At 37.9% G+C, this 27,220-nt stretch overlaps 1 protein-coding gene across 2 annotated transcripts in view; it reads right to left on the reverse strand.

Annotated features, from left to right (window-relative positions):
• Positions 1-27,220, reverse strand: part of FGD4 (FYVE, RhoGEF and PH domain containing 4) — a gene marked incomplete at both ends in the record, with an annotated part of 196,128 nt that overhangs the window by 39,353 nt on the left and 129,555 nt on the right. The window contains 3 exons of one of the 2 annotated variants that reach the window (XM_079715259.1): positions 12,167-12,674; positions 17,244-17,427; positions 25,851-26,000. In XM_079715259.1, coding sequence (XP_079571385.1) covers positions 12,167-12,674; positions 17,244-17,427; positions 25,851-26,000 — 842 coding nt within the window. Of the gene's footprint in view, positions 1-12,166; positions 12,675-17,243; positions 17,428-25,850; positions 26,001-27,220 lie in introns of those variants that run through there. The other variant, XM_079715260.1, reaches the window with a different exon arrangement.

Raw genomic sequence — 27,220 nt, forward strand, 5'->3', positions numbered from 1 at the left:
ATAAAATGGGTGCCATTATTATTCTTATTTTATAGGTAGTATACACACACAACAAAACAAAATTCCAGAGCTTAAAAAAAAAAAAATTCAAGGCTCAAAGAGGCCAGGAAACTTGCCCAAGGTCACACAGAACCCAAATGAATCAGATTTTATTTACATAAGAGAGTATGTGATTTTTGAGTAACTCTTCAGTAAATAGTTGGCTCTCACTCTAACCCTTCTTTGCAACAAAAAACAAGATTGTATTAAGTGCCTACAAGTGAACAGACTAACAAAATACCAACTATCCACTTAAAAATGGAATGTGCATTTTAATTTATATACTGATTAGTTTTCCAACATAAATTTTATTTAAAGCAGACTTTTTAGCATTTAGTAGTAATTATCAGGTATAAAAAATTCAGTCATATTTGATGTAACAATATGATGGCTTCCAAATTTTAAAAAATTAGTTTCTGAAACTTACCTATAAGTACATTTAGGGAGAAATATATGATCTCTCTGCATGTACAGGGCTCAATTACTCTATCAGACTTATGCTTAAATAAAGCACAAAGTAGTTTTAAAGCTGCTGGTACATTGGGGCTGTAGCCTGATATTTTTTTAAATAGCACTTTACTAAGAAGTCATTTATTTTTGTGATTCTTTGGAAAACAATAATGGTTACACAATACTGATTTGATGAGTAATCCCATTTGATTCTTTTGGAGCTGAATACACAGGCTTGACTTTTCCAAATAATTATAAATATGCTATTTAAAAAGTATCTTACTTTTTTTTTTTTTTGCTGTACGCGGGCCTCTCACTGCTGTGGCCTCTCCCGTTGCGGAGCACAGGCTCCGGACACACAGGCTCCGCGGCCATGGCTCGCGGGCCCAGCCGCTCCGCGGCATGTGGGATCTTCCGGGATCGGGGCACGAACCCGTGTCCCCTGCATCGGCAGGCGGACTCTCAACCACTGCGCCACCAGGGAAGCCCCAAAAGTATCTTACTTTTGATATTCCTCTATAAAAGAAAGGGATTGGTTTTCTTTCTTTTTTTTACCTGCAAATATATACTATATTGAAAGCTGATTCTCAGAGTATTGCCTCAAACAAAAATACACTAGAGTATACCTAAACTATCAGAACTGAAAAAGTAAGATACACTCCTCTTACACTAATAGACTATACAATTTATTTTCCCCTGCTCCTCTCTGCTTAATGCATTCCTAGGCTATTACTGTGTACCTTTACACCTCTGAGAATCTTTTCGTAGAGATCTGCTCCATTTTCACTTGGGTTAGGGTCAGCCTAGTTATTAGTCACTGTACCCACTGGCACACGAAGTGTTGCAGTGCCAGTTCTGCCTCCTTCCTTGCAGATGTCACCAGCTCCTGCAGGTCGTTTCAGACCTTTTGGCATGACTCTTCCATACGGCGGGAGCCGGGACAAAGAGCAGCTCTCAGAGTTCATTAACTGGATAAGCAGAAAATGCTTGTGTGGAGCCAGCAATTCACTCTTCAGAATCTTAGTGCCATACGCCCTGCACATGTCTCAAAAACCCAAGCAGGGGAGTAGATATTTTGAAAAGAATTTCACAAATGCCAATGAGTAACTGTTTCCTGAAAGATGCTTTAAGGGCAGAATCTTAAACTGTTTAAAAAGGAATCAGATATTGATCCTATGCTTTATAACTCTTCAATACATGTTCTCATGTGATTTCATTTTAAGCAGGAAGATTTTTTCCCCTAAAAACACTGAATCAAAACTACTAAAAGTTCTTATAGCCTTTTCCATACGTATATTTAGAACATATTCCATATGTTACATTTAAAATAATATCTATATAAATTATCATGTTTTATAGGACCAGAATGGATGGTTTCTTGCTCGTGCAGAATTTCTATCCAAATCTGTCATCAGTTAATTGTATTCTACCATGCAGAAGGAAGATGTGGTTTTGTGTATGTATGTGTCTCTGCATTCCCTAAAGTCCATTCTCTCATAGCAAGATGAGTCAACTTAGGAAATAATCACTTGATTTTGTACCACAATTCATGAGATGCATCAACATTTTGATATGTTTTTTTTTTTTTTTTTGCGGTTCGTGGGCCTCTCACTGTTGTGGCCTCTCCCGTTGCGGAGCACAGGCTCCAGGCGCGCAGGCTCAGTGGCCATGGCTCACAGGCCCAGCCGCTCCGTGGCATGTGGGATCTTCCCGGACCGGGGCACGAACCCGTGTCCCCTGCATCGGCAGGCGGACTCTCAACCACTGCGTCACCAGGGAAGCCCCTGATATGTCATTTCTTAATGTATTTACAGACATCAAAATCTTCAGTGTGGTTCCAGGTGATAATTAAAAATTAGATCACAATGATATTTAAATGTCACATAATTAGTCTATCATCTCAAAACACAACTTAAAATCTTTAATTTTGTGTTAGACACCTTCATTCCAGTATTCTTTCTCGGTATACTAAAGAGCAAGGTAATCAAGGGAAGTTATATCATAAGTGAGTGACAGGGGCAACTCCCACTATTTATTGGCACTATTCTACGTTCTTCACATGAATTATCTAACGTAACCCTCTTAATACTCCTGTGAAGCAGGTAGCGTTATCCCCTCATTTTATAGACGAGGAAGCTGTGTCCTAGTGAGGCTGGGTAACCTGCCCAAAGTCACACAGCTAGTAAGTGACTAAGCTAGGATTCAATGCAGGTCTGTGAAAACAAAGTTTGTACTCTGCTACCACCTTTTAACTAAGAGAACTCCCCCTGGATCTGGGGAACAAGAAAAAGAGAAGGTAAGGGAACAAAACACAGATTTTGTGTTCTATTAAGATCATGCAATAATGCCACAAGTAAGGTCATGTGGTCTCAGGGAAGAGTTGTAATCAGGAAGAAATTTATCACCAGGTTCACATTACAAGAAAAAGTGAACACCCACTATGACATGCAGGCATTATTCCTTTCCCTGCTGCATAATATAGTGTCACAAGCATAAACAGTCTGGTACTTTAACATGATCCTTCAGGAAGCTTTGGGAGCAAAATCCAAGCCTAATTGTGACCAGCACCAATATTTTTCAAATCTATGTCCTCTGTACTGTTTATCCAATTCGAAAGAGGAGAAGAGGGAAGTGAGAGCTTTTAATCTGAAGGTTTAAATTACATCCTTTTAAGAGAGGGTGGGGAGGAGGGAGAAAGAGCCTGCACTGAGAAGGACAGTTTGGTTACTTGCACAAGATCAAACAGGAAGTGACAGCAAAGAGAGAAGAACTTTGCTCTTCTTACACCCAATTTAGTATACATTAGACTAAACTGTCCTTTGGGTTTAGCAGAAATTAAAGATCAGACACCAAGAAAATGTAATATATACTCACAATCAATAACTGAATTAAACTATCCCAAGCCTAGGCAGAATATCAAAGTAATAAGGTCACATAAATATTTCTGGTGATGATTCCCCAGAGTTAAAACTTTGTACACAGGAGTGAGTGCCTCACACGGCATGAGGCATGCCAACTTATCTCTGTGTATCCTGTAAGGGAGCACCTTAGTTTAAAATAGAACTGAGAGAGAGGGGCTGGGATCTTCAGCAGGTAAGCTGTGTTGAATTTTGGTTTATTAAGGGACATCTCAGGTCATGAATCTATTCATCTAGATTTACAAATGAGGAAACAGGATTTTTATTTTATGTTTTATTTAACAAACACAGCTCACATTGTTTCAAGGCACTGTTCTATGTACTTTACAACTATTTAATGACCTATGCCTTGTAAAAATGTTATGAGGTAGGTAATATTACCTCCATTTTACAGATGAGGAAACTGAGATACAGAGATGTTTAAGTGACCTGCTCAAGGCCACATAGCTGGTAAGTAGCTGAGCTGGGATTCAAACACAGAGAGTCTGGCTCTTGAGCCTATCTTCCTGACCACCAGGTTATGGTGTATCACTCTCTGTTTTGTTTTCGTTTTTTTTCTATGCCACATACAACAACCACTGTGTTTTCAAGATCTGACCTTTCCTTTTCTCTCACACCCATACGGAATCTTTGTGTACCCTGTGACCTCCAGGCACCTGACTTTCCAGATTCTGACTGAGTTCTCCATTTCTGCTAACAACAGGTAATTCATCCTCTCAGCCATGCTCCAAACCTTGGCTTTATCTTTGAGCTCTCCTTTCCCCTTTATCCCATGATATCTTAAGTAATGGTCATTTATTTATCTTAATCCTCCTTTTTGACTGGTAGTTTCCTCTTTGAATTTACTGCAGTGACTTGAACACAGTATATGTGCAATATAGATTCACTGTATTTAATCTGAATACCCAGGTTTACTGACCTACTTAGCTATAAGGTCACAGGGTACACAAAGATTCAGTATGGGTGTGAGAGAAAAGGAAAGGTCATATCTTGAAAACACAGTGGTTGTTGTGTGTGGCGTAAACAAAAACAAAAACAAACAAAAACGCCTTGGTCTCCAGGTTAACTTGTAGTTCCACATTCTAAATGATGACCATCCTCACAAGCTCACCAATACCCCCCTGTCCGCCACCCTCTCAACCCCAGTGGTTCTCATGACACTGCTCTCTCTTCTTCTTTCCCCTCTCAGACAAATCTCTATGTTCCCCTTTCGATTATGCTTGTGCTCTCTAGGGCTCAGTTCTTGGCCTTCTTCTGGTTCCTACACATTCTATTTTGGCAATATTAATCACATGCTTATGTACATCCTTTTACATTCCTACCCTCTTTCCTGAGCTCCAGATCCATATTTCATCTGCCTAATTAATATCTCCAAATGGATGTCTTGCAGGTGCCATAAACTGAGTAGCATAAAAGTAACCTAATCAGCAACTCTACTCCCTCCCCTCATTCCAAACACAATCACTTTCCTTCTTGTCTGTCATCTCAACCAAGGCCTGCAGAGTTATACTAAAGTGCCGTGTCTGAGATCACATAGCTGGGAAGTAATGGGGCTGGGATTGGAACTCATCTCTTAATTCTAAAGCTTTCATCCTTAACCAATAACCCATAATGTCTCCAGAATATTCCATTTTTGTTTTAGGTATCTTTACCTGGACATCCCACAAGTCCTTTAAATTCATTATGTCTAAATCCAATTAATTTTTTTGCCCCCCAAATATGTTGTTCTTTCTATTCTCTTGTATTTCAGTAAATGGTACACCGTCTGCCACTTCATCCAAGCTAGGAGTTAAACATGACTCATTCTCTACATCCAGTCACGCAGTTCTCAGAAATCTCTCTCCCTTGTCCTAACCCTCTGCTTCGTCCAGGACCTCTTCCTTTCACACCTGGACTATGACAGTTGCTTACTAACCATGTTCCCTGCTCCATCTGTTTTTCCTTTCATCTGAGTCATTTTTCTAAAACCCACAGATGTATAATCATGTCACTTCCATGCTTTAATTAAATGCCTTTTAGGCCAGATAGTATTAGGCTTATGGAAAGTTTGAAATAACATGGGAAAATACCTATGTTTAATCCTACAAAACAGGATGCAGAATGACCATACATTATGCTACTGACATATTTTTTTTTTAAATATCAGCTGAGAAAAACAAGCTGGAATGTTAGATATGAAAGCATTTTTCTCTGGGTGGTGGAACTATGAGTGATTTTGTATTCTCTACGCTTTGCTGCATTTTACTGATTTTCTATGAGGATTATTAATTTTTTTTTTTATGGTATGCGGGCCTCTCACTGCTGTGGCCTCTCCCATTGCGGAGCACAGGCTCCGGACACACAGGCTCAGCGGCCGTGGCTCACGGGCCCAGCCGCTCCGTGGCATGTGGGATCTTCCCGGACCGGGGCACGAACCCGTGTCCCCTGCATCGGCAGGCGGACTCTCAACCACTGTGCCACCAGGGAAGCCCGAGGATTATTAATTTTTATTCAGACTTTTAAAAATCTTTTTTTAAAAAGTCTCCATTGTTTTCAGGGGAAAAAAATACAGCTTAGGCACACAAACCCATTGCAATTTATCCTAAGCTTACATTTTCTTTTTAAGCCTATCCTTCTACTCCCACACTCATTTCACTAGCCCTTCTGGCCTCTATTATGAGGCCAGAAAACCCCTAAACATGGCAGCTACCCTCTTGTTTCTACTTCTCACACCTGCTCTCAGCCTAGATGCACTCCTCTTCCCTACCTCCCTGTTCCTGCCTATTCTGGACCACCAGCACCTCCCACTCCTCCTTCAAGCCCAATTCTGCTGCTTCTCAGCAGCCTGCCCCTCACCAGCATTCCTCCAGGCACAGCTGTTTTCTCATCTGTGTTTCCCAAGCCCTTTTTGCACCATATCATGCTGATTTACTTATGTCTTTCTCCCCTCAGCAGACTGAGGCTTTGTGGAAAGGGCTTGCCTTGTTCATTTCTGTTTCCAGCACCAAGGAGAGTGAGCCTGCATACTGAATTTTTAAAGTGAACAGTAGGTGGTTTTATTCAGGTGCAGACTCTCTGAAGCACACTTTTTCTCATTTCTTTCTTATATCTTTCCAACACACTAAACGGAGTCACCATAACATAAAGAAGTTTCTGAGTTCCCCATCAGTTCTAAGTGAATAATGAAAAGCTACCCTCAAGGCATTTATGAACTATCCACATGGTTAGTGAGGAAACTTTTCCATTATTCTACACATCATTTTAAAATGCCTACGACTTTAGTTGGAGCTTTCATTACAATACTAGCAACAATGAAAGATCGATTAGTAAAGCTGGATAATTTCTTCGCTTATGTTGCCTTTCACTTTCTTGGAATTAAAGCTGATTTGGCAAAAGGAGAAACAGAGGTGTAATTTAATATTTGCCTTCAAATCTAACAAGACCTCAACAGTTGTCCCCTTATCTTTCAAGAAGTGAACCAAAAGAAATTTTAAGCTTTATTGGGGGGGGTATAAATTGGGAGACTGGGATTGACACATACACACTACTATATATAAAATAGATAACTAATAAGAACCTACCGTACAGCACAGGGAACTCTACTCAATACTCTGTTATGATCTATATGGGAACAGAATCTGAAAAAGAGTGGATATATGTATAACTGATTCACTTTGCTGTACAGCAGAAACTAACACAACATTGTAAATCAACTATACTCCAACAAAAATTAATTTAAAAAATAAAAAATAAAGCTTTATAAAAAAAGGACTTGTAGCCCATCATAAGAAATGGATAAGCAAAGTAAGCATTATGTTTTACCTCTCAGAAAACTTTGATATCTCATATTATACCCTATAAAATTAATCAACCATTTTAAGAAATACAATTAAACTTAGTGAGGAGAAATTGAAGGAAAAAGAGGAAAAGCGAGTTAACTTGTATTACACCACTGGTTTTCTGTTTGCAATTTACTTTTTTTTTTTAATCAAGCCTCACTTTCTTTTTAATTAATTAATTAATTAATTAATTAATATATATGTTTTTTTATTTTTGCCTGCGTTGGATCTTCGTTGCTGTGCATGGGCTTTCTCTAGTTGTGGCGAGCGGGGGCTACTCTTCGTTGCGGTGCGCAGGCTTCTCACCGCAGTGGCTTCTCTTGTGGCAGAGAACGGGCTCTAGGCATGCGGGCTTCAGTAGTTGTGGCATGTGGGCTCAGTAGTTGTGGCCCACGGGCTCTAGAGCGCAGGCTCAGTAGTTGTGCACAGGCTTAGTTGCTCTGCGGCATGTGGGATCATCCTGGACCAGGGCTCGAACCCCTGTCCTTTGCATTGGCAGGCAGATTCTTAACCACTGCACCACCAGGGAAGTCCTGAAACTTACTTCTGAGTGTGCTTTTCCGTCATTTTTCCCCCTAGGAGATAATTATCTTTCTTAACTTTTGAGTATGTTCAAAAGTTATAAACCCTCAAGGCTTATATAAAAATATAATAAGTAAAATAGCAATTAAAAAACCAGAAATAAGCAGGAAATAAACATTTACGTTTTTAAAAAAATATATGTTTCTATAAGTCTCTACATTATGGACACCACCTTCATCTATCTGCCAACTTCACTACATAATTTCTTTCATTTTTGGTGAAAGGAAAGATTAACTTTTTAAAAATCTGCTTCTTTTACATTCTTGATAAAATTGTTATTATTATAGTTTTAATACATTGCTACTTTGAGCTTATGTTGGCAATAACAGAGATTTGTTATTTATATAAACGTTAGTCTTAAAAAGTTCATATCTACACACTGATATTTGGCTTGCTGTATGAAATACAGAGGAAGGAAATACTCTGAATAAATCTCAGAAAAAACTACCAATCAACCTATGGAAATATAACCTGGATATTAAAAGACTCGTGAAAACTGTGAAGAGAAATTTTCATTTCCACGGCACAAATTGATGAATGCAGCATTCAACATAGTGCATTTCTACTAAAGCTCACCCACTGAAGCCTACAAATCTGAGAAAAAAATAACTATTTTTAATGAAATTCATTCTAACCCATTTACCTGAGTCTCCTAATACAGTTTAAGCTATTTATGATAACCCAAATTCATCATGCCAAACAAGAATTATAATACTGTTGTTATCCCCTGACGCCCTCAAGTACCATTCCTGAGCGCGCACATGCATACACACTATGATAGTCATTGACCCCTACCTTTCCTGTAACTTATGGGTTTTAGTATGTTTCCTTACAATATTGTATAGATGTTATGGAAAAAACCTAACGTACTTTTTGGCTCACCCAATAACATCTTCCTTTTAGTAGATTTCAATCTGTAATCTGCTGTAATACATGATTAACCTTAATTTAAAGATACTATTAACACACTGTGGTTGAAAGCTAAAGGTATCATAAGGTGCTAACATTTTTCTTTGATTCTGAGATTTTAAAGAATTATCTGCTTACTTTGAGGTGTCTGGCTATATTTAGATCACTGGTGCAAAAAGTTTAAACACTGGAAGAGTGTTGCTTTGCTAAAGTATAGTTGAGTCAACAGTTTCAATGAGGTAGGTATTATCTTTTACATGGTAAAAATAACAGTGTTCCATATTCACCACTGTAAGTGATTCTTGATCAAAATACATCAGATAATCAGTGAAAGAGTTACACAAGCTGAGACTATTTTCAAGTCTGTACTCAATTATTAATAATGATTGTTCAAGATATATTTTAATATGTATCTACTTTCCTGAACTATCTTTGCAATTCTATTGTACCCCCACTTTCCATCCCCCAATCCCTCATTCTTCCACTCCTGGTGCGCAATTCAGGAAATGTCCATTAAATTTAATTCTGGTTTAAATGAAAGCTAATAAGACTATTCTGATGTAAATCTCTATATCGAGTTATATAAAGACTGAGGTAACTATTTTTCAGTTGTCTGCATAGTGAAACTCTAATACTCCATGATGTCTTAGAAGTTCAACACATTAGATGGCTTAAGAAGCAGCTGACAATCTGGAGGGCTATGCTAACAAAGGAATATACCTACATACAACAGCACAGAATTATTACATTATTATCACTAAGGAGAGACTTAAGATCAGACTCAGTTTATATTCTTCAACTAAAGAATTTTAGAACCCTTTAATTAGAGAATTTAATTGATTTGTTCAAGGTCATAATGTTGGTTAGTGGATGAACAAGAAGTAGCATCAAGATTTCCTGGTCCAATTGTTTAGTCTACTATGTACTACTAACTTAAAAATTTTTTTAAGTTTATTTTTTTATTTTTAATTGTGGTAAAATACACTTAACATAAAACTTATCACCTTAACACTGCTAACATTTATGTTTGCATTTTGGAACAAGGAAAGGCAATGTAACAAGCACTAATGCTTGCTACTCTAAAGCAGCAAAAGAGAACACATTGTCACCATGAAGAAATTACATTCTAATACTCCTTTTTGGATGGGAGACTCATGTGGTATTTGGATCAACAGCTCTGCAGAGAAAATTTCCTTTTTCTTCCCACATATAGCATGTGCCAACCACTGCTTAAATGCCCATTAGGAGAAAGACCAGATGTATTATTCCATGTCTCACTAATTTAATAGGAAGCCCTATTAAGTCTCTCCCAAACCAAAGAAGACTCATCTATGAAAATGTATACATAATAATATATGACAGGGGAAAAGAAGTAGTACCCAGCAACCACAGGCATCATCACCAGTTAAAATATTTCCCTTAATAAAAACAGCTCTTGGGCTTCCCTAGTGGCGCAGTGGTTGAGAGTCCGCCTGCCGATGCAGGGGACACAGGTTAGTGCCCCGGTCCAGGAAGATCCCACATGCCGCGGTGCAGCTAGGCCCGTGAGCCATGGCCGCTGGGCCTGCACGTCCGGAGCCTGTGCTCCGCAACGGGAGAGGCCACAATAGTGAGAGGCCCGCATACCGCAAAAAAAAAACAAATAACAGCTCTTACTGTTTTACAGATACTTGCTGGTGGCATCATCCCAACTGTAAAAGGACAGATGTGAGTCTTGAGTTCCTTGGTTCTAAACTTCCTTTCCATTCACCGTGATTTAAACACAGAGACACTAAAATCTACTACTATATCGAGATGTAAAGAGATTCACTTTGCAAAGTCCTGTTTCTTTAATGTTTCAGATATTTTTACCAAGTATGATTCACTTTCTCCTACTCACTTCCTTATTTAAACTTTCTCTGCTTGAGTCAGCATTTAAAATTAATTCACTAACTGGAAGAAAATAAACTACTGGCTCTTTGCCTATTTGTGATTTTTTTCAGGATCACTGTAAATTGAACTATAAGATAGACTTCACTTTAAAGTTCTGAACACATCAGTCAATCATCTTTTACTCTAATATTTTAGTATCAGTCCTTTTGAATTTCTGGCTATGTTAGTGCCACTTAAGATACAGCATCATAAAAAAATTCTAAATAGAATTAGGACTTGGATTTATCTTTTACAAATTTTCCTATAATTGTCCAATTTTCAATTATCAGCTCTCCTATAAAGATTGTTATTTATAATATATAAGAGAGACTAAGCAATGGAAACTTTTTTCTTGTCTTCAGAATTATAAACAACTCCCCACTCCAGGGAATGCTATGATAATGGTTATATACCATCTTTGATCCAAGAAATTCCAAGTGCTTTGTAAAAGCCATATTTATTGATCTTTCCAAAGCACTATATTGACATGAAAAGAATACAAATGCAGTGGTCTTGTTACTGAAATTGTATAAAAGTTTCTGCTATAGCACAGGTAGATTATGAACATATTTCACCAGCAAATCAGCCCTTTGTTAGCTCAGAAATGCCATTCAGGTGGTTCATCAAACTGCTGCTCTGATTAGAAAGGAAATTAACTTCTAGTTTGCCACAGTCTCACCTCTCTCTAGTCTATTCCTCATGGCCGCTGCATTCATTGACATTTCCTGCAATTAGGCATTTACACTTGTGACTTCTTGCATCAGGACACAATACCGGCCTGAGAGTCAGGACACAATACTGGCCTGAGAGTCAGGGTACAAGGGGTCTGAGTTTTTACTGTGAGCCTGGAAAATCACTTAAGCTTCCTGGGACTGTTTTTTCTTCTATAAATGAACTACTGAACCAAGATGATACTCAGGATTATATAATTTCCTGTTACTTAGACCATAAATATTAGGGATGCAGCCTTAACATTTGGGCAACAAATAACATTTTCTTCCGATGTAAGTGAAAACAGTATGTTTGTGGTTTTCCTATATCAAAGTCTTCACACTGTTCTGAATCTTGAAATTATAATAGAGAGATCAACAGAAATTACATAGAAGAAAAAGTGGAATATCTCCTCAGAGTAGGGGAAACATGCATCATCAGCTAGAGCTTGAAAACTATTCAACCAGTGGCGTGGGTGATCTGACTTATTCATCACATAAGTGCTATAAAATAGTTCTCAAACCATAGTGGAATAGTCAGTCAGTGCTTGAGACCTCCCTGGTGGTCCAGTAGGTAAGACTCTGTGCTCCCAGTGCAGGGGGCCTGGGTTCAATCCCTGGTCGGGGAACTAGATCCCACATGCATGCCACAACTAAGAGTTCACATGCCGCAACTAAGTCCGCATGCCGCAACTAAAGATACTGTATGCCACAACTAAACATACTGCAACGAAGATCCCGCGTGCCGCAACTAAGACCCGGTACAGCCTAAATAAATAAATAAATGTTTAAAAAAAAAAGTCAGTGCTTCTTCCTACTTATGCTTTACCTTCACCTCTTGGTGCTGGTCCAGCTGTTCCAGTTCTAGGGGGCTTTCTCCATCTTCCCTCTCTTGTACCTTGGCTTCTGTGTCTGCTCTTCCTTCTTCCAGGGGGAGCACTGGGCCGACATGTAAAGTCCTGCAGCTACTGTCAGAAGCATTTTCATCACAGTCATCTGTTGAGGGGGATGCAGGGTCTGTGGCTGTTTCCTGTCTTTCTCCATTCACTAAGTTTGTATTGGGCAAGGGTTCAGAAGTTTGAATAGGAGTATCTGGGCTAAGAGTGGCCGCTTTATCCTCCTCACATTCCATCTGGTTTTGTGCTGCTACCATACCGTTAGCCACACAAGTCTGTGCACCCTGAGATTGACCTGTATCATTTCCCTGCTTCTGTGGTGAGTGTTGGGAGAGGAGTTTTTGCTGAGGTGTGGTTGTCAATCCATGCCTTCCTGGAGTTCTAGGCGCATTTAGGTTCACAGCAGAATCTTTTTTCAAATCACTGTAATTTGATAATGAGCTAAAAGATAAAATACAAAGGAAGTATGAAAATGTTGGCACGGACAAGTTCTAGAATAAAAACAAATTTATTCTAGCTGTTTAGGGATATTTAGTGAAGACATTTATTTTCCCTCTGATGGTTTTAGAAACATAGGTAAGAATATTCCAGAGTAATTCTCAGTCTTTTAGGATGTTAAACATTTAAATAAAGATGATAAGCCTGAGCTTTACCTATAGGGTTGAAAACATTTCCTTGGGCTGTTTATTAATATAGCTAGTTAGTAAAGACTTAGATGTGTGAAATATTTAATAAGGCCATCTTATCCCAAGATTTTTACTTTCTTAACATTTTAAAAACAAGTATAGTTAGCCCTCAATTTATGAATAGGTTAGAAACAAAGGTTATTTTTCTTTGGAAAGCAGAACACATTTCTCAAAAATTTTATTGCACATGTTCCCATAGTCTCCTAACTTGTCTCTCTGCTTCCACACAGATCCCCTCCAATCGAGTCTTCCCAAGTTGGCCACAAAGATCAAACTCTCAGGGTTTTCCCAAACACTTGAAGGTAAATCTGGCATCTTGATCATGGCCTATAAGACTCTATATACTATGGCCCCCACTAGCCCTGGCCTCATTAAATGCTATTCTCTCCTCACTCACTGTGCTCTTGTCATACTAGTCACCTGCTGTTCCCATCCCCAATAAGCAAAATGTGCATATCTAAGGGTATTTGTAGCTGCCATTCTCTCTGTCCAGGGCAATCTTCCCCAAGTCAATGGTGTGGTTTACTCCTTCCCATCATTCAGGTTTCTGCTCAGATGTCACCTCAAAGAGGCTTAATCCTAATAGTACATTGGAATTTAACTGCCAATATATAACAATGTTCCTATGGAAATATTTATATAGTACTTTAATCTAGGATTCCAGTGAGGACAAACACAAAACTCTGGACTTCAGCCTTGAAGAGATTCTTATGACCTAATGAGTAGAAAAAATTAAAACAGACTAATGCTCGGTGACGGTACAAAATGTGCTCATCTTGTTCTCTGCTTTATCCCCACCTCTAAGCACAGCACTTGACATGTGACTGTGCTCAATAAATAGTTGAGGAGCAATGAATAACTCATTGTGATAGTGACCATGACAGTAATTCAATAATAGCAGCTAACATTTATTAACTGCCAGAAACTACATTAAGCCCTTTACATTGATTATCTTGTTTCATACTCATAATAATTCCAAAATAGGGACCCCACAAATAGAGAAATTGAGGCTTAGAAACTTATATAATGGGGCCAATGTAACGTGGCTAACAAATAATAAAGCCCGTGTTCAAACCGTGCAGTCTGACTCTAAATCCTGTAGTCTTAACCCCACATTATAATAAAACACTAGAACAGGAAGGATGGAGTGAGAAACAGGTGAGCAGGCCACATACACAATGTGGGAAGAAAGTCCAGGGCTGGCATCTTCCTCAGCACAAGCAGAGGTTATGGGGTGAGGGCTCATGAGGGATGTGGGGAAAGGGCACAGCAGAAAGGTCCACGGACAATGCTGAGATGTGTGTTACTGTCTCCCTTCACTGTACTCCTCCCAGATACTGCTGATCTGGACTGGAGAACGGAACAGGGAATAACGACTGACAGTAAGAAAGCAATAAGAGAAGAAAAAAGACACAGTAAAGTTTATCACCACAGGAAGGAAAGGAAAAATCTGGTAGGGGGAAATGTCATACAAAAGTTGGAGGATGGGCTTCCCTGGTGGCGCAGTGGTTGAGAGTCCGCCTGCCGATGCAGGGGACACGGGTTCGTGCCCCGGTCCAGGAAGATCCCACATGCCGCAGAGCGGCTGGGCCCGTGAGCCATGGCCGCTGAGCCTGCGCGTCCGGAGCCTGTGCTCCGCAACGGGAGAGGCCACAGCAGTGAGAGGCCCGCGTACCGGAAAAAAAAAAAAAAGTTGGAGGTTGTCATAAGTAAATGTGACACACTCCACCGTTGATATCTGCCTTCTAGGAGCGTATACCTTAGGCCTAATTTCTCCAAAAGCCCTTGAAGATTTGAATCGAACTGTCCTCCTTTTCCTGAACACATCAGTGTCCAGCAACACAGTGGAAAGATCCTTAGCAGATCCTCTGAACCAAACTTTGGACTTACTTAGGATTTTTGGAAAGGACCACTTTGGATGACAAGTAAGAATTTCCTGTAATAAGTGACATCCAGGGGATATGTGTGCGTGTGGAGGGGTGTAGGATAAGGTGGGGAGGGAAGGTTTAGTAAAAGCAGTGGTTCAACCAATAAGTAGCAGATTCCTGTAGATGACAAACCATGGGGAGAAACAGTTGGCCTTGCAGTGTCCTTGGGAAAAAACAATGTTCAGTTTTGTGAGAAAATGTTATTTACTTCCTTCTAAAATCCTAAAGTCTTTCATAGGTCAAAAATCCTAGTTTCTCTTACTCTCAAAAAATGAAAACAAAAACAAAAAATGGAATAATAAACCACAGTAAAAAATAAATAAATAAAATTCACTTGCTCCAAATACATACTCCAAACCACTCCTATTAAAAAACCAGAGCTACTTAGATTATTGCAAAGAGCAAAACTATGACGCATGGGTAAGGTTTTAATAGTGTCATATGGTCTTACATGACCCCACTGTAACAGACATTGGTTCTTCCTGTCAATTTACTGTGGTAAATCAGAGCCTGCAGAATCTCGCTCTATTCCACCAAGTGCTAGTTTAAGCTGTAATAACTGGGGTAAAACCGGACAGCCACACTGCAGGCACACTGACCTCACTGAACAAGGAATAAAAACTTCCATTCAAGTCCTATAGATCCAATGCAACACTAACCCATACTTTTTAGGGCCTGTTCCTACTGGAAATACCTCATTAAAAACATATAATTATTTTTCAGACTGGCAGTGGACTCTGCCACAGGTAACATCCCTTCACCAGATTGGCCCAAATGCTCACATTACATCCTATCTGCTCTTAGAACAATTTTGCTTAAAATGCCATACATTACAGCACATCTCTCCTTAGCGCCAACCTTCAAGTTTTGCATCAAAAAATGACTTTGAATCTGTTAACTCTGAAAGAGTGAAAGAAACTGATTTGGAAAAATATATTGAAAAAAACTGATATGGAAAAACTGCATGTTTTGTGCATGGAGAGGAGGAATACAAACAGTGGGTTACCAAAATAGTGAGGATCAGAGGACTCAGTCTTTCGGATACTGACCCATTCGAGGCTTCCCAAAGCTACGCCCGAATCTGAGGATACAGGCTCTGGCATGCACTATGGATAGGGGTCAGGGCTCCATCCCCTCCTTTTATTATGCAGTCACTGGACATGGCCCTGGGAATCTGCAAACATGCTATTGAATCAACTTGCCATGAGAAACAAAAAAAATTTCAATGGAAATAAATCATTCTAGGAAAGATTACTATAATTTAAGATATCAAAGGTATTAAAAATCCTACTTCTGAGGGGGAGATGTTGAAGTTTAAATATTTATGACTCAAGTTCCCATAACTGATTAAGAACAGAAACTACTTTTCTCTAGAACTTGTTAGTAAATACAGTCTCACAAATGAGGGACACTGCAGTTTTGTACTTGGTCACAATTTCCAGAAGATCTTAAAGTATTTCTAAGCTATGATTCATTACATAAATAACAATGCATCCTGCAAATAACTTTTGAAATCACCTAATGGGAAACCATTCCCAAATATTACACTAGAATGAATGGAAATATTTGGCTTCAAGGATGAGAGTGAAGTTATACATACTGTTTAATTATATACAGACTTTTGGTGACACATAAAAAATCCTTCTGATAGAATTTTTAAAAAATTCTATTTAAGTCAGTGATGGGAATTCTAAGGAAAAACAATTAAGGGTCATATAAGTAGAAAAGCAACTTATGTGAGCTTTTTTTTTATCTTTAAGTGAGAAATCTACATTTCGGCTACCTTTGTGAACCGTCAGGACTAAAGAATATAAAATTATAGCTAATAAATACGAATGGAAATTTAGCATGAATTTTGTTATTGCCAGTATCTCTTCACAAACCTAGTACAGTACAGGGGTATGGGGAGAGGGGAAACAGGGACTGAATGGATACAGAAGACCCACATTAAATAAAGTGGGTCAGAAAGAAGAGATGGGACAGGCCCACAGGAGTTAAATTCAAGCATATCAAGTGAGAAGCAAAGAAACAGAGACAACTTCCTGCGTTTCCAGCCCAGATATCTAGTGACCAATGGAATGACCCCAAGGAGTAACAACACACAAAGTGACATACACAGATACACAGGAAATGAGATCTACACAGCACACAATGTGATGAGAAGGCTGGGGCACAGAGCACTGCACACAGGTAATATATAATATAATATAATATGAATGAGAATTCATATTAGGGCAAGAGTAGCATTTTAAAAATTCACTCTTTCTAAAGGCCTACCAAACCTAATGGAATAAAATACTCTATTTTTTATTTTAAAATCTGTAACTCTATCATACTTTTTTAAAAACCAGCTTTCTTTTCCCCTCTGCCTTCTCCCATTGTAAGTTAGCTCTTACCTGCCTCCTTCAAAGCGACTGATGAGATCTGATATCTTACTGGGTTTTTCTTTTGAGACACAAGAAGCAGAGGCAGGTTTAACTTCCTCCATCCTTTGTTTTGCACTAGATAAAGCTTTATGCCTGGGGGTTTGGTGTATATTGGACGAAGGTGAATTCTGCAGGTGTAGTGGCTTTGGAGGCACTGTAGAAAAAGAATTAATAGAATTCAGTATTTCACTGATATTTGTTCCTTAACAAAAGAATTCTGGTGTCCTGGGTGTAAAAATCTTTACCATTATCAACCTTTTGTAAAGGGGTCTGTCAAATTTGTACTGAACCTTAACCAAGAGACTTTTATCTATCTTGGACATTTACTCTGTGTCCTGTAGAAATCCCATTCCAAGATTCAAGTGGTTCTTTTAATTTTAAGTGATTTTAAATATGGCTTTATTAAACATCTATGGATCTACATATGGCTATGACATTCTAAACTCTATTAGAGATAACATAGCAGTTATTTATCTATACAGAGAAAGGAAAGCACTAAATTTGAAACTAATTCCTAGACATACATTGCTTGCTATAAAACAGATTTTCTAATAACAGGGTGATAACAGATATACCAGAAACCAGAGCTAGTAGGTTAGACATAAAAGCCAACAAAAAAACCAACAAACAACAGTAATATAATATTGCACTACTTAGAGCATCTTCCCAGTTAAAAGCACCTTATCTCATTTGACCTTAGATGAAATTTTTTCTTTATAGTCCTCTGAGTTAGATCATTATTTGCCTCCTACGTCTATGAAGTCTCAGAGAGCTTAAGTGATTGGCCTGGCGTAACAAGGCTGATCATATTTCATAACTGGTACCCAGACTCTAGCTCCTTCCATTATTAGCACTGCTCCTCATCATAAATCTGCAAAAGGTGGTTATAGAAGTTCTATTACTATTGTCTGCTACATTAATAGTTGCCTAGCATTAATATACCACAAATCATTTGGTTACTAATAAGTCCTCCACTCAATTAATAGAATAGTAACAGATCATTTCCAAAATACTAAAATCTACAGGTTTTCCGTAACAGATGAGAAATTCTGTAGATGAGAAAATATAATATGTCACAAATATTTAATCAGTACAGGAATTACTTCAGTTTTGAAAACCAATACAGTATCATTTTTCTCAATTAACATTCTGGGTAAAAGAATATATAACTATACATATTTTAACAAATCAAATAGAATCATCTCCTTTTTTCTTTTTTTAAACCCTTTTCCTAACTTCTGGAAAAAGGGTGGGGAATCATGTCTTCTTCTAATTACATGCCCCATTTTCCCAGAGCTGTTTACCCTGGTTTTCAGTAATCTCATCTCTTTTATGAACTTAGCTAGCTGACAGCTGCCTGATGCTCACTGGCCCAGATTTCATCATTTCTGTGTCAGTTATCAATTCTTACAGAGAAGGGAGAAAAAAGGGAGAAAAAAACATATACACACACATATGTACACGTGTGTGTATGTATGTATATATATATGTGTGTGTGTGTGTATATATATATATATATATATATATATATATATACACACACACACAATGAGCTACAGGTATAACAATTTACCTCTTTCCCTGTCAACACAAACAAGAAGAAAATTCCAGTGAAAAACTGAAATGCTTCTTTTTATGAAAATGATACTATTTTCCAAGACGTACTTGGGGGTGGGGGTGGGATGTTTAGTATAGTATCCATTGGAAAGGAAGGGGCTTACACAAGTGTGACATTTGTTCATTTTAAGGAAAAAGTTCCTGTGTAGAACAAATATATACCAAAATAGTAAACCAGGACAATATTCCACCCCCCAAATAGTTTTAATATTAGGAATAATTTCAATATTCCTAACTAGAATATTCAAAGAAGTGAATGTGTTCTTTATCATTCTGTGTGTAAAGATTGTTATAAAATAACTCTTCCATCTAGAGTTTACTCAGTGAACATTCCTTCTTTGATACTTGAAAGATGCAAATAAAATGATATGTATCAGCCAGTCAGTTTCTCAGAGATGACTCCACCGACTTTTCCCATCTCAATTATGCCTCTTTTAAACTGCATCATAGCACTGTGTACTTTTTCTCTAAAGTGCTTATAATAAATTATTGTATAATTATTAAGTAGTAATAAGCAGCATTAAATAATAGATCAGCAATAAAATATTAAATGCATTATAGAAATAAAGCTTTCTCTTCCACAAGTCTGGAGTCCTGTTAGGGTAAGGAATATGTTTGTTTTGATCATAATTATATTCACAGTAACTACCTGCACAGAGCTTGGCAAATTTGTGTCATCACAAATGTGTCATCAAGGAGCTCATATTCTAACGGGGAGACAGTTTAAAGATGTTGATAAAGCAGAGCACGGGGTACACAGTTAATTTAGAGGCACAGAGGAGACATCTATTTCAGCAAGAGAGACAATCCAATCACTGGTTTATGATACATTTTAAATAAAAGAGCACAAATGCTACATAGTATATGACAAAAATCCCAAGAGGGTCATGAATGGCTAAAGTGTCAGAAACACTGTCTTAGAGGAAAACAATGCATACTCTGATGAAAAGACATAACTGACAAGTGAAAATGATTCTTTTCTCTTGCTTTCATCATTTTTGATTTTTCTTTTACACTATGGAGGTCAACATTTCCAAATGCTCTCTGGACATCTCCTAGGTGTCCTATCAGCACCTCTGGTTCATTATGTCTGAAACTCTACTTACTACTTCTTCCCCCTGCAGCCCAAAGGATGTAAACAGAAAAAAGTGTTCAATCTAACCAATAATCAGAGAAATGCAAATTAAATCCACAATACCACTTCAGCCCCATCAGATTAACCAAAATTTCAAAATCTGACATTACCAACTGTCACTCAGGCTGTGAAGCAATGTGAACTAATACATTTTGAGAGGGATTATAAATTAATACAACTGCTAAGATCTCTCCCTCCCTTCTCTCTCTCTCTCTCTCTCTCTCTCTCTCTCTCTGTATGTGTATATATATATATATATATATATATATACAAACTTACACACATATATATATATTTCCAAAATATATATCATAGAGAAATTCTTACATATCTACACAGGGTTTTTAATTTTTTTTAACTTGTTTTTGATCCCAACAAATATTTATTGAATACCTATTAAGTTCTATGCACTTGACCATATCAATGAACAAAGGGAAAGATAAGAAACAAACAATAATAATAAGTAAACCAGGTATCAGAAGGTAGTAAATGCTAAGAGGAAAGGAGAGGGGCTAAAAGAACAACACAGGGGATCTGGAGTGTAGGGAGTGGGGGAAAAGGGTGTACTGCAGTATTAAGTAGGGTGTCCAGAGTGGGCCTCTGTGAGAAATTCAGATTTGAACAAAGACTTAAAGAAGTTGAGGGAATTATTTGGGGAAGAGCATTCTACCAGCTAGAGAGAAAGCTAGAGACTAGTGGAGGCCAATGTGACTGGAGCCAAAGGAACAGGCAGAGCAGGTATTGAGGTCAGAGGGAGGGCCTGAGAAGGCAGAACCTGTGGAGTGCTGTAAGGATTTAAATTCCTGTAGAGCTCTGAGTTGAGGGATGATATGATATAGCTTAAATTCCAACAGCACCACACTGGCTGCTAGGTAGAGAATGTAGGGAAGTAGGGTGGGAGCAGGGTAGGAACAGGGAGAAGAGTTAGTGATGCTGAAAGTTCGGCTTCTGTGCACTGGTGCTGTATTGAATCTCAGAGACAGAGTTTGGGGTGAAGTATAAAAGAATCGCTGTATTGCTTTGACAGGCAAAGGGGGCACAGAGGGCACCTGCCCCGAAAAGCTGTGTCCCAACCTAGGAGGATGTGACAAGGAGTTTTATAGCAATGGGTCAAGGGTGGGGCCGCCGATAAGATTAGGGTGTGCGTAGGGCCTTCACTCCTCTAATCTGGTCTCAGGTAATCTTGATGAGTTTCTCTGGTTCCTTTAATGCAGCCTCAGTTGGAATTCTCTGGTATGAAGAATGCTGACATCTTAAAAAGCTTAAAGGCCTAGTTCTGTGTATCCCTTGAGGTGGAACCAGGACTTTTCCCCAAGGCTGCACTGTTGTTTCTCGGCTGCCTCTCCCTTGTCTTTGCATCCCTTCCCTTCCCGGATTAGCAACGGTTGGAATCTGTCCTTTGGAACACAGAGAAGGTCATGAAGGCTGGAGTCAAGAAATGGGGGACAGAAAGGCTTCAGTGCCCAGGAGCCCCATAGGGTCCTGCTTGGTTTCATTAAGAGGTTACTATATAATCGTGTTTAAAATGAGGCAGTGAGAAATAGTTAAGATTCCAGATATATTTTAAAATTAGTTTTCCTGAAAAAAAAAAAAGTAGTTTTCCTGAGAGATTAAACGTAAGGTTTGAGAGAAAGAAAGGAGTATCAAGAATGACTCAGACATTTGGCCTGCCCAACTGGCAGGATGGAACTGTCATCAAATGACACAATAGGTAAAGCAATTTTTGGAGAGATCGGTAGGCTAGTCAAGGACATTCTAAGTTTGAGATCTAGTTGACTATAAATAAAATGGGCTCTACTATAGCCAATTTTACAGATAGTAAATAAAACCAAAAAAATTAATTATTCAAATATTTCCAAGTATGCAAAATAATTATTGAGAATGAAAAAGAAACTAATTGCCACTGTCTACTGAAAGAAAAATGCATAAGGAAAAGTTATAAGTTTTATTCAGGGACCTTACTAAGGACTCAAGCCAGGGAGACAGCCTCTCAGCCCTGAAGAACTGCTCCAAAGAGGTAAGGGAAGAACCAAGATATATATGAACTTTTTTTTGCTGCGAAAAACATGTAATCAAGCACAGAATGATTACTGCTCGTCACCAAGAATAGACAGACATCTCAAGTTAATGATTTTAGTGCTTTTCTATGTAGGGAAGATTCAAGAATCTGGGGTCATTGAAATTTTTCCTTAGATAGGTATCTTAACTTTCTAGGGGATGGTATATCCAAGCAAAGAATGCTTCCTGGTTTTCTCCATCCTAAATTCCCCTCAGGGTGCGCAGTGGGTGGGTTATTAGCTTGATTCCTGTAGAACTGGAATGGCAGTAACACTTTTTTTCTTTACACCAGTTTAAGTTTGGGGACTACCATTTGTAACATATTATACTTTAAGAATGAAACATTACACATAGAATGCTTTACTTTAGAAGTAGATGAAATGAATTATTCAGTTGAGTAAATTGAGTGTATTTACTTAAATTATTTGAACAATAATGTGGCTTTCAAAGTTGATGAAAATTTTTTAAACATTAAGGCTTAATGATTGAGAAGTGACACTATGTGGGCTTTATCAAAATAATTAACTATGGAGAATGTTGTGGATCAAAGCTCCTAAGAGAAAAAGTACAACTATCTTTAATTGCTAAGAAGTTCTTTTGAGTTATGTCTAGCATGGCAGAAAATAGACCAATATTAAAAGTGGTGAACAAGAAAGACATATTGGAGTTGCTCAGTAATTTGTTTGACTGGTAGGATTGGTAAGAAGTGAATAAACCATTGTTTCCCAAGGCCTTAGGGTATTTTCTGAGGCAAAACAAGCCCTAACTATAGAAGGAATCCATTTCAAAAGCTACAGGCTTAGATTCAAATGAAAGCTTATCTAATCTAAAATTTAGCTCTTTTATCCTTTTGAAAAATATAATTCTTCAAAAATATCTACTTGTTAGTAATTTTTAAAATTGAGATATAATTGACATATAACGTTATATTAATTTCAGGTGTACAGCACAATGATTTGATATTGGCATATACCACAGTAAGTCTAGTTAACATCTGTCAACACACACAGTTACACGTTTTTTTTTCTTGTGATGAGAACTTTTAAGATTTCTTAGCAACTTTCAATTATATAATACAGTATTATTGACTATAGTCACTATCTAAATCCTCAGGATTTATTTACTTATTGGTAATTAATAAACACAAAAACATAAACTTGATGTTGTTCCAGACACATTACTACATAATCACCACTAATAAAAAGTCAGTTCTCTCCTTTTAAACATCACCAAAATAAATTGTAACCATGATATTATCAGCACTCCACATGAGAAGCAAACACATAAATAAGATTCAATTATGAGCTATTTTTAGGATCTAGTTCAGAGTTTCTCAAACTACTGACATTTCCGGTCAGATAATTCTTTGTTAGGGAGGTGGAAAAGGCTGGCCTGTGCACTGTAGGATGTTGAGCAGCATCCCTAGCCTCTACCCACTAAATGTCAGTAGCAACTCCCAAATGTTGTCGCAAGCAAAAAAGCCTCCAAATAATACTCATGGGGTCAAGAGGGGTACAACAGGCCTGCAAAATTATCTCCAGCTGAGAACTACTGATCTAGAATAACAGTCTTCAACTGAATGAAAATTCCATAATGGATCTTGAAGCCTCAACAGCCTCATCATGCATAACTTATAAGGGAGTTGCAAGGAAGTGGGCAGAAAGGTGTCAGTGTGATAATCCCTCACTCTGAGCAGGAAGTCTCCGTTAGCATCCCCTTCATTTCTCAGCCTCAGTCACCAAAATGGTCCTAAGGATTTGGAGAAATTAAAAGTAGCTTCTCTCTACTAGAGGGTGGGAAATACTATCTGTCAGCAAGTCAATAAGTAGTGCTCAATCTGTTTGGCAGCTGATCTGACAATACCAAGATGTAGCCTCATTTCAGGACGCTGCTCTCTTTATGGCACACAGTCTATGTTTTAAACAAAGAACAGCCGAAACTAAAAGAGACATGATGATGGAGCAGGATTCATTCAGTAAGTATTACTGAAGGCCTGCTATGCTGTGTGCTAGGCACAGGGAATGTAGTAGTGTAAAAGGCAGAAAAAATAACCAACATGGATGAGTTACATATATAGTAGACCAACCTGTAATGAATGAGAAAAACCAAAGCAGGGATGATCAAATATGAGATTTAAGGGGTGATGGTGGGGTTAAAATTTTAGCTAGGGGGGCCAGGGAAGGGCCAAACAATGAGTGAGAATATTTTGAAAAAGAAGTATAAAGTACTCTATGTAGTTTATTTACTATCTGGAAATAGTCTGTCGTTATGTAAAATTATATATATAAAACTATATATATTCAAGATAGGAAGTAATATATATATTTAAATAGCAATACATTGACTTCAATATAACTACAAACAGCAAAAAGCAAGGTCAGTGTTTTCTCCCCTAAAGAATGGGATTCTTTGGCACATGGCAGCTCAGGAAGGACACTGCTAGAATTTATCTCAATGAACTAAAAAAACAATGAAGTAATGCAATGCATCTTTCCAAAACAGTCTTTATAAATAATGAAATTCATGCTTTTGATCTGGGCAATTACATAAAATTGAATTGTATTTATTTCTTATATTTTTTTTACCTTATTTGAGGTCAGCTTAGGTCTAATGAGCAATATGGAATTTTGTATTGTGCAAATAAAATGGCTTAACTCATGATCAGAAAAATTTCTATTTTCATATTCACAATGTTATAAGGAATATGGCCAAAGATTAAGGTTATAAACTCATGAATGAGCTAGTCATTTGAATCTCCAATTATCTGACCTTGTTTGATAGCCATATCCCATACCACCACCAATAGAGCTAGCAGTGAGAACAAAAAGAAAAATATCCCATAACCTGGAAGACTCCATTTTACCCCCATTAAAGATCTCTTTCAGAAATTCTTAAAACATAAGAACAAGAAAGAGACCAAAGTAAACACAAAATAATCCAAATAAAAATTGATTTTTCCAAAGTATAGTGATTCTGAAAATGCCTAGTACTCTTTCTTGGCTGAATGTTCAGCATTTGATATAAATGAAAATATATTAGAAAGAAACTACACATTAAGCCACAGTGTAGCATAGTTTTGTGTTTGTTACACTTCAAAAGGCCTTGCTCTCAATCATCAAAATTTTAATTCTGTGCTTCTTAAAGTTAATACACAGTTTACTAGAAATTTATTATTAAAAGAAAGTGGTCACTGAACAAAGCATTCAGAGATTTCCACCATTATAATTTTTCCCTTTGTTGGATGCTCAATTCCTGGATAGAGGGACTCTTTTAATTTCTGTGGATGACTTTACTAGGAAGTCTGAAAAGCCCCAGTTCCTTAATATCGCAAAATCACATTCTTGCTAAGTATATTAAAGCACTGTTTTAGAACAATCTGTTTCACAGACCCTCTGACATCTAGCAAGTCATGATGACTTTCTGACACACACGTTAATTTGTTACATATTTATTATGCAAACAGTAAGTTAGGCTCTTGTACTATGTCACGCATAATGCATGAAGTGATCACATTTCCATTAAGGGGACATGTAAACAATTTATGCAACATGAAAAGAACCATAATAGAGAAATACATAAGGTGTTTTTTAGGAGTAGAAACCCCACCTGAGTACGTTCACAGACTGACTTTTCTCCTGAAAAAATAAATGCACCCAGTTCCTCCCATTTAGAGCTTAAAACTCTTTCTTAGTGATCATCATTCTTCTGTGTTGCCTTCATCAATGAAGAAAGCATGCAACCTGATCAAAAAAACCCCATCACCATACCTTGTGGCTTTGGACTTGCAGCTGAGTGTTTTGCTGTTTTCCCATTTATTCCCTGAGCCTCTTCATCAGATACATTCTGATCAATCAGTGTGGTTGTGCTGCTCGTCAAGCAAGGTGAAACTATAGTGATCTTTGGACAGGTACTGCTGCCTGGAAGAGTTCAAAAAGAAAGGACAGGTAAATGCAGAGGCGGAGCATAACTACATCTCGGGACTTAATTTCTTCTGACCCCATAAAACAAAAACAGTCACAGTTACAAGAGTATGCACTGAAATACTTTTCCCACGTGTGCTGGCCTTGACAAAGAGTTTTCCTGAGAAAGATCTCATTCCATGTGCTTGAGAAACCTTATAATACATGCTGACAGAGACTGCTGACTACTACACACACACACACACACACACACACACACTCTCTCTCTCTCTCTCTCTCTCTCTCTCTCTCTCTCTCTCTCTCTCTCTCTCTCTCTCTCTCCCCGCCCCCTGCCCCTTTCCTTGCAGGGCCATGGAAAGGGCAGAATGCAGCTGCTATGATGCAGGTGAAGGAGAGGACCAGAGGGCCCCAGCACTAATCTGTTAAAAGCGTTCCTTTCCAGCATCCAGTCAGTCACCAGTCATTGAGTGGTTCAAAAGAACAAAGCAGGAAAGCACGAACATGACAGCTGACCTAAAGACTCTAGAAGAATGGCTTGATTAAAAATGAAGAAATCACACACACACACACACACACACACACACACACACACACACACACACACATGCCCCTCTCTCACTAGCTTACTCAGACTCCAAATCAACGTATTAATACCCATGTTTTCAAAAAAAAAAAAAAAGACTGACGAGTATGTAGATAATATTCATATTTAGTTACAACTCAAAAATCTTTGAAACACTGCAGTGCTTTAAAAATCTGAAATACATCATGAGGCATAGATGGAGAACAGGTCAATTCTTAGTTCAATTTCTGATGTAAGAAGTTAAATACTGAATTTCAGAGACTTTTAAAGAAATCATAAGCCTGTGTTTTCTCTTTAAACGCATGCTAAATTTTCCTTTCTTCTAGCTGACATGGTGATATTAACAACAGATTAGACCCTGTTTAGGAGAAAATAAAATTTCTACCAGGAAATTCACTATCGTTAAATAAAAGTCTGCCATTTAAGAAACTATCATTTGACTAAGAAACAGTTTCATTTTTACAGAATCCAAATATTTAAAATGAGAACTATTAGAGATAAAGGGCCTTAATAATTATTCAAAACAAGAAAAGCTAATAAAACCCAATCAACTTTGTATTGAGTAAAAAAATTCCCTTTTACTTCAATTGATTGGGTAATATTGATTAAAAACTACAATATTGCTTTATTTTCT

Source organism: Hyperoodon ampullatus (assembly GCF_949752795.1).
Source record: "Hyperoodon ampullatus genome assembly, chromosome: 11".
NCBI lineage: Eukaryota > Metazoa > Chordata > Mammalia > Artiodactyla > Ziphiidae > Hyperoodon > Hyperoodon ampullatus.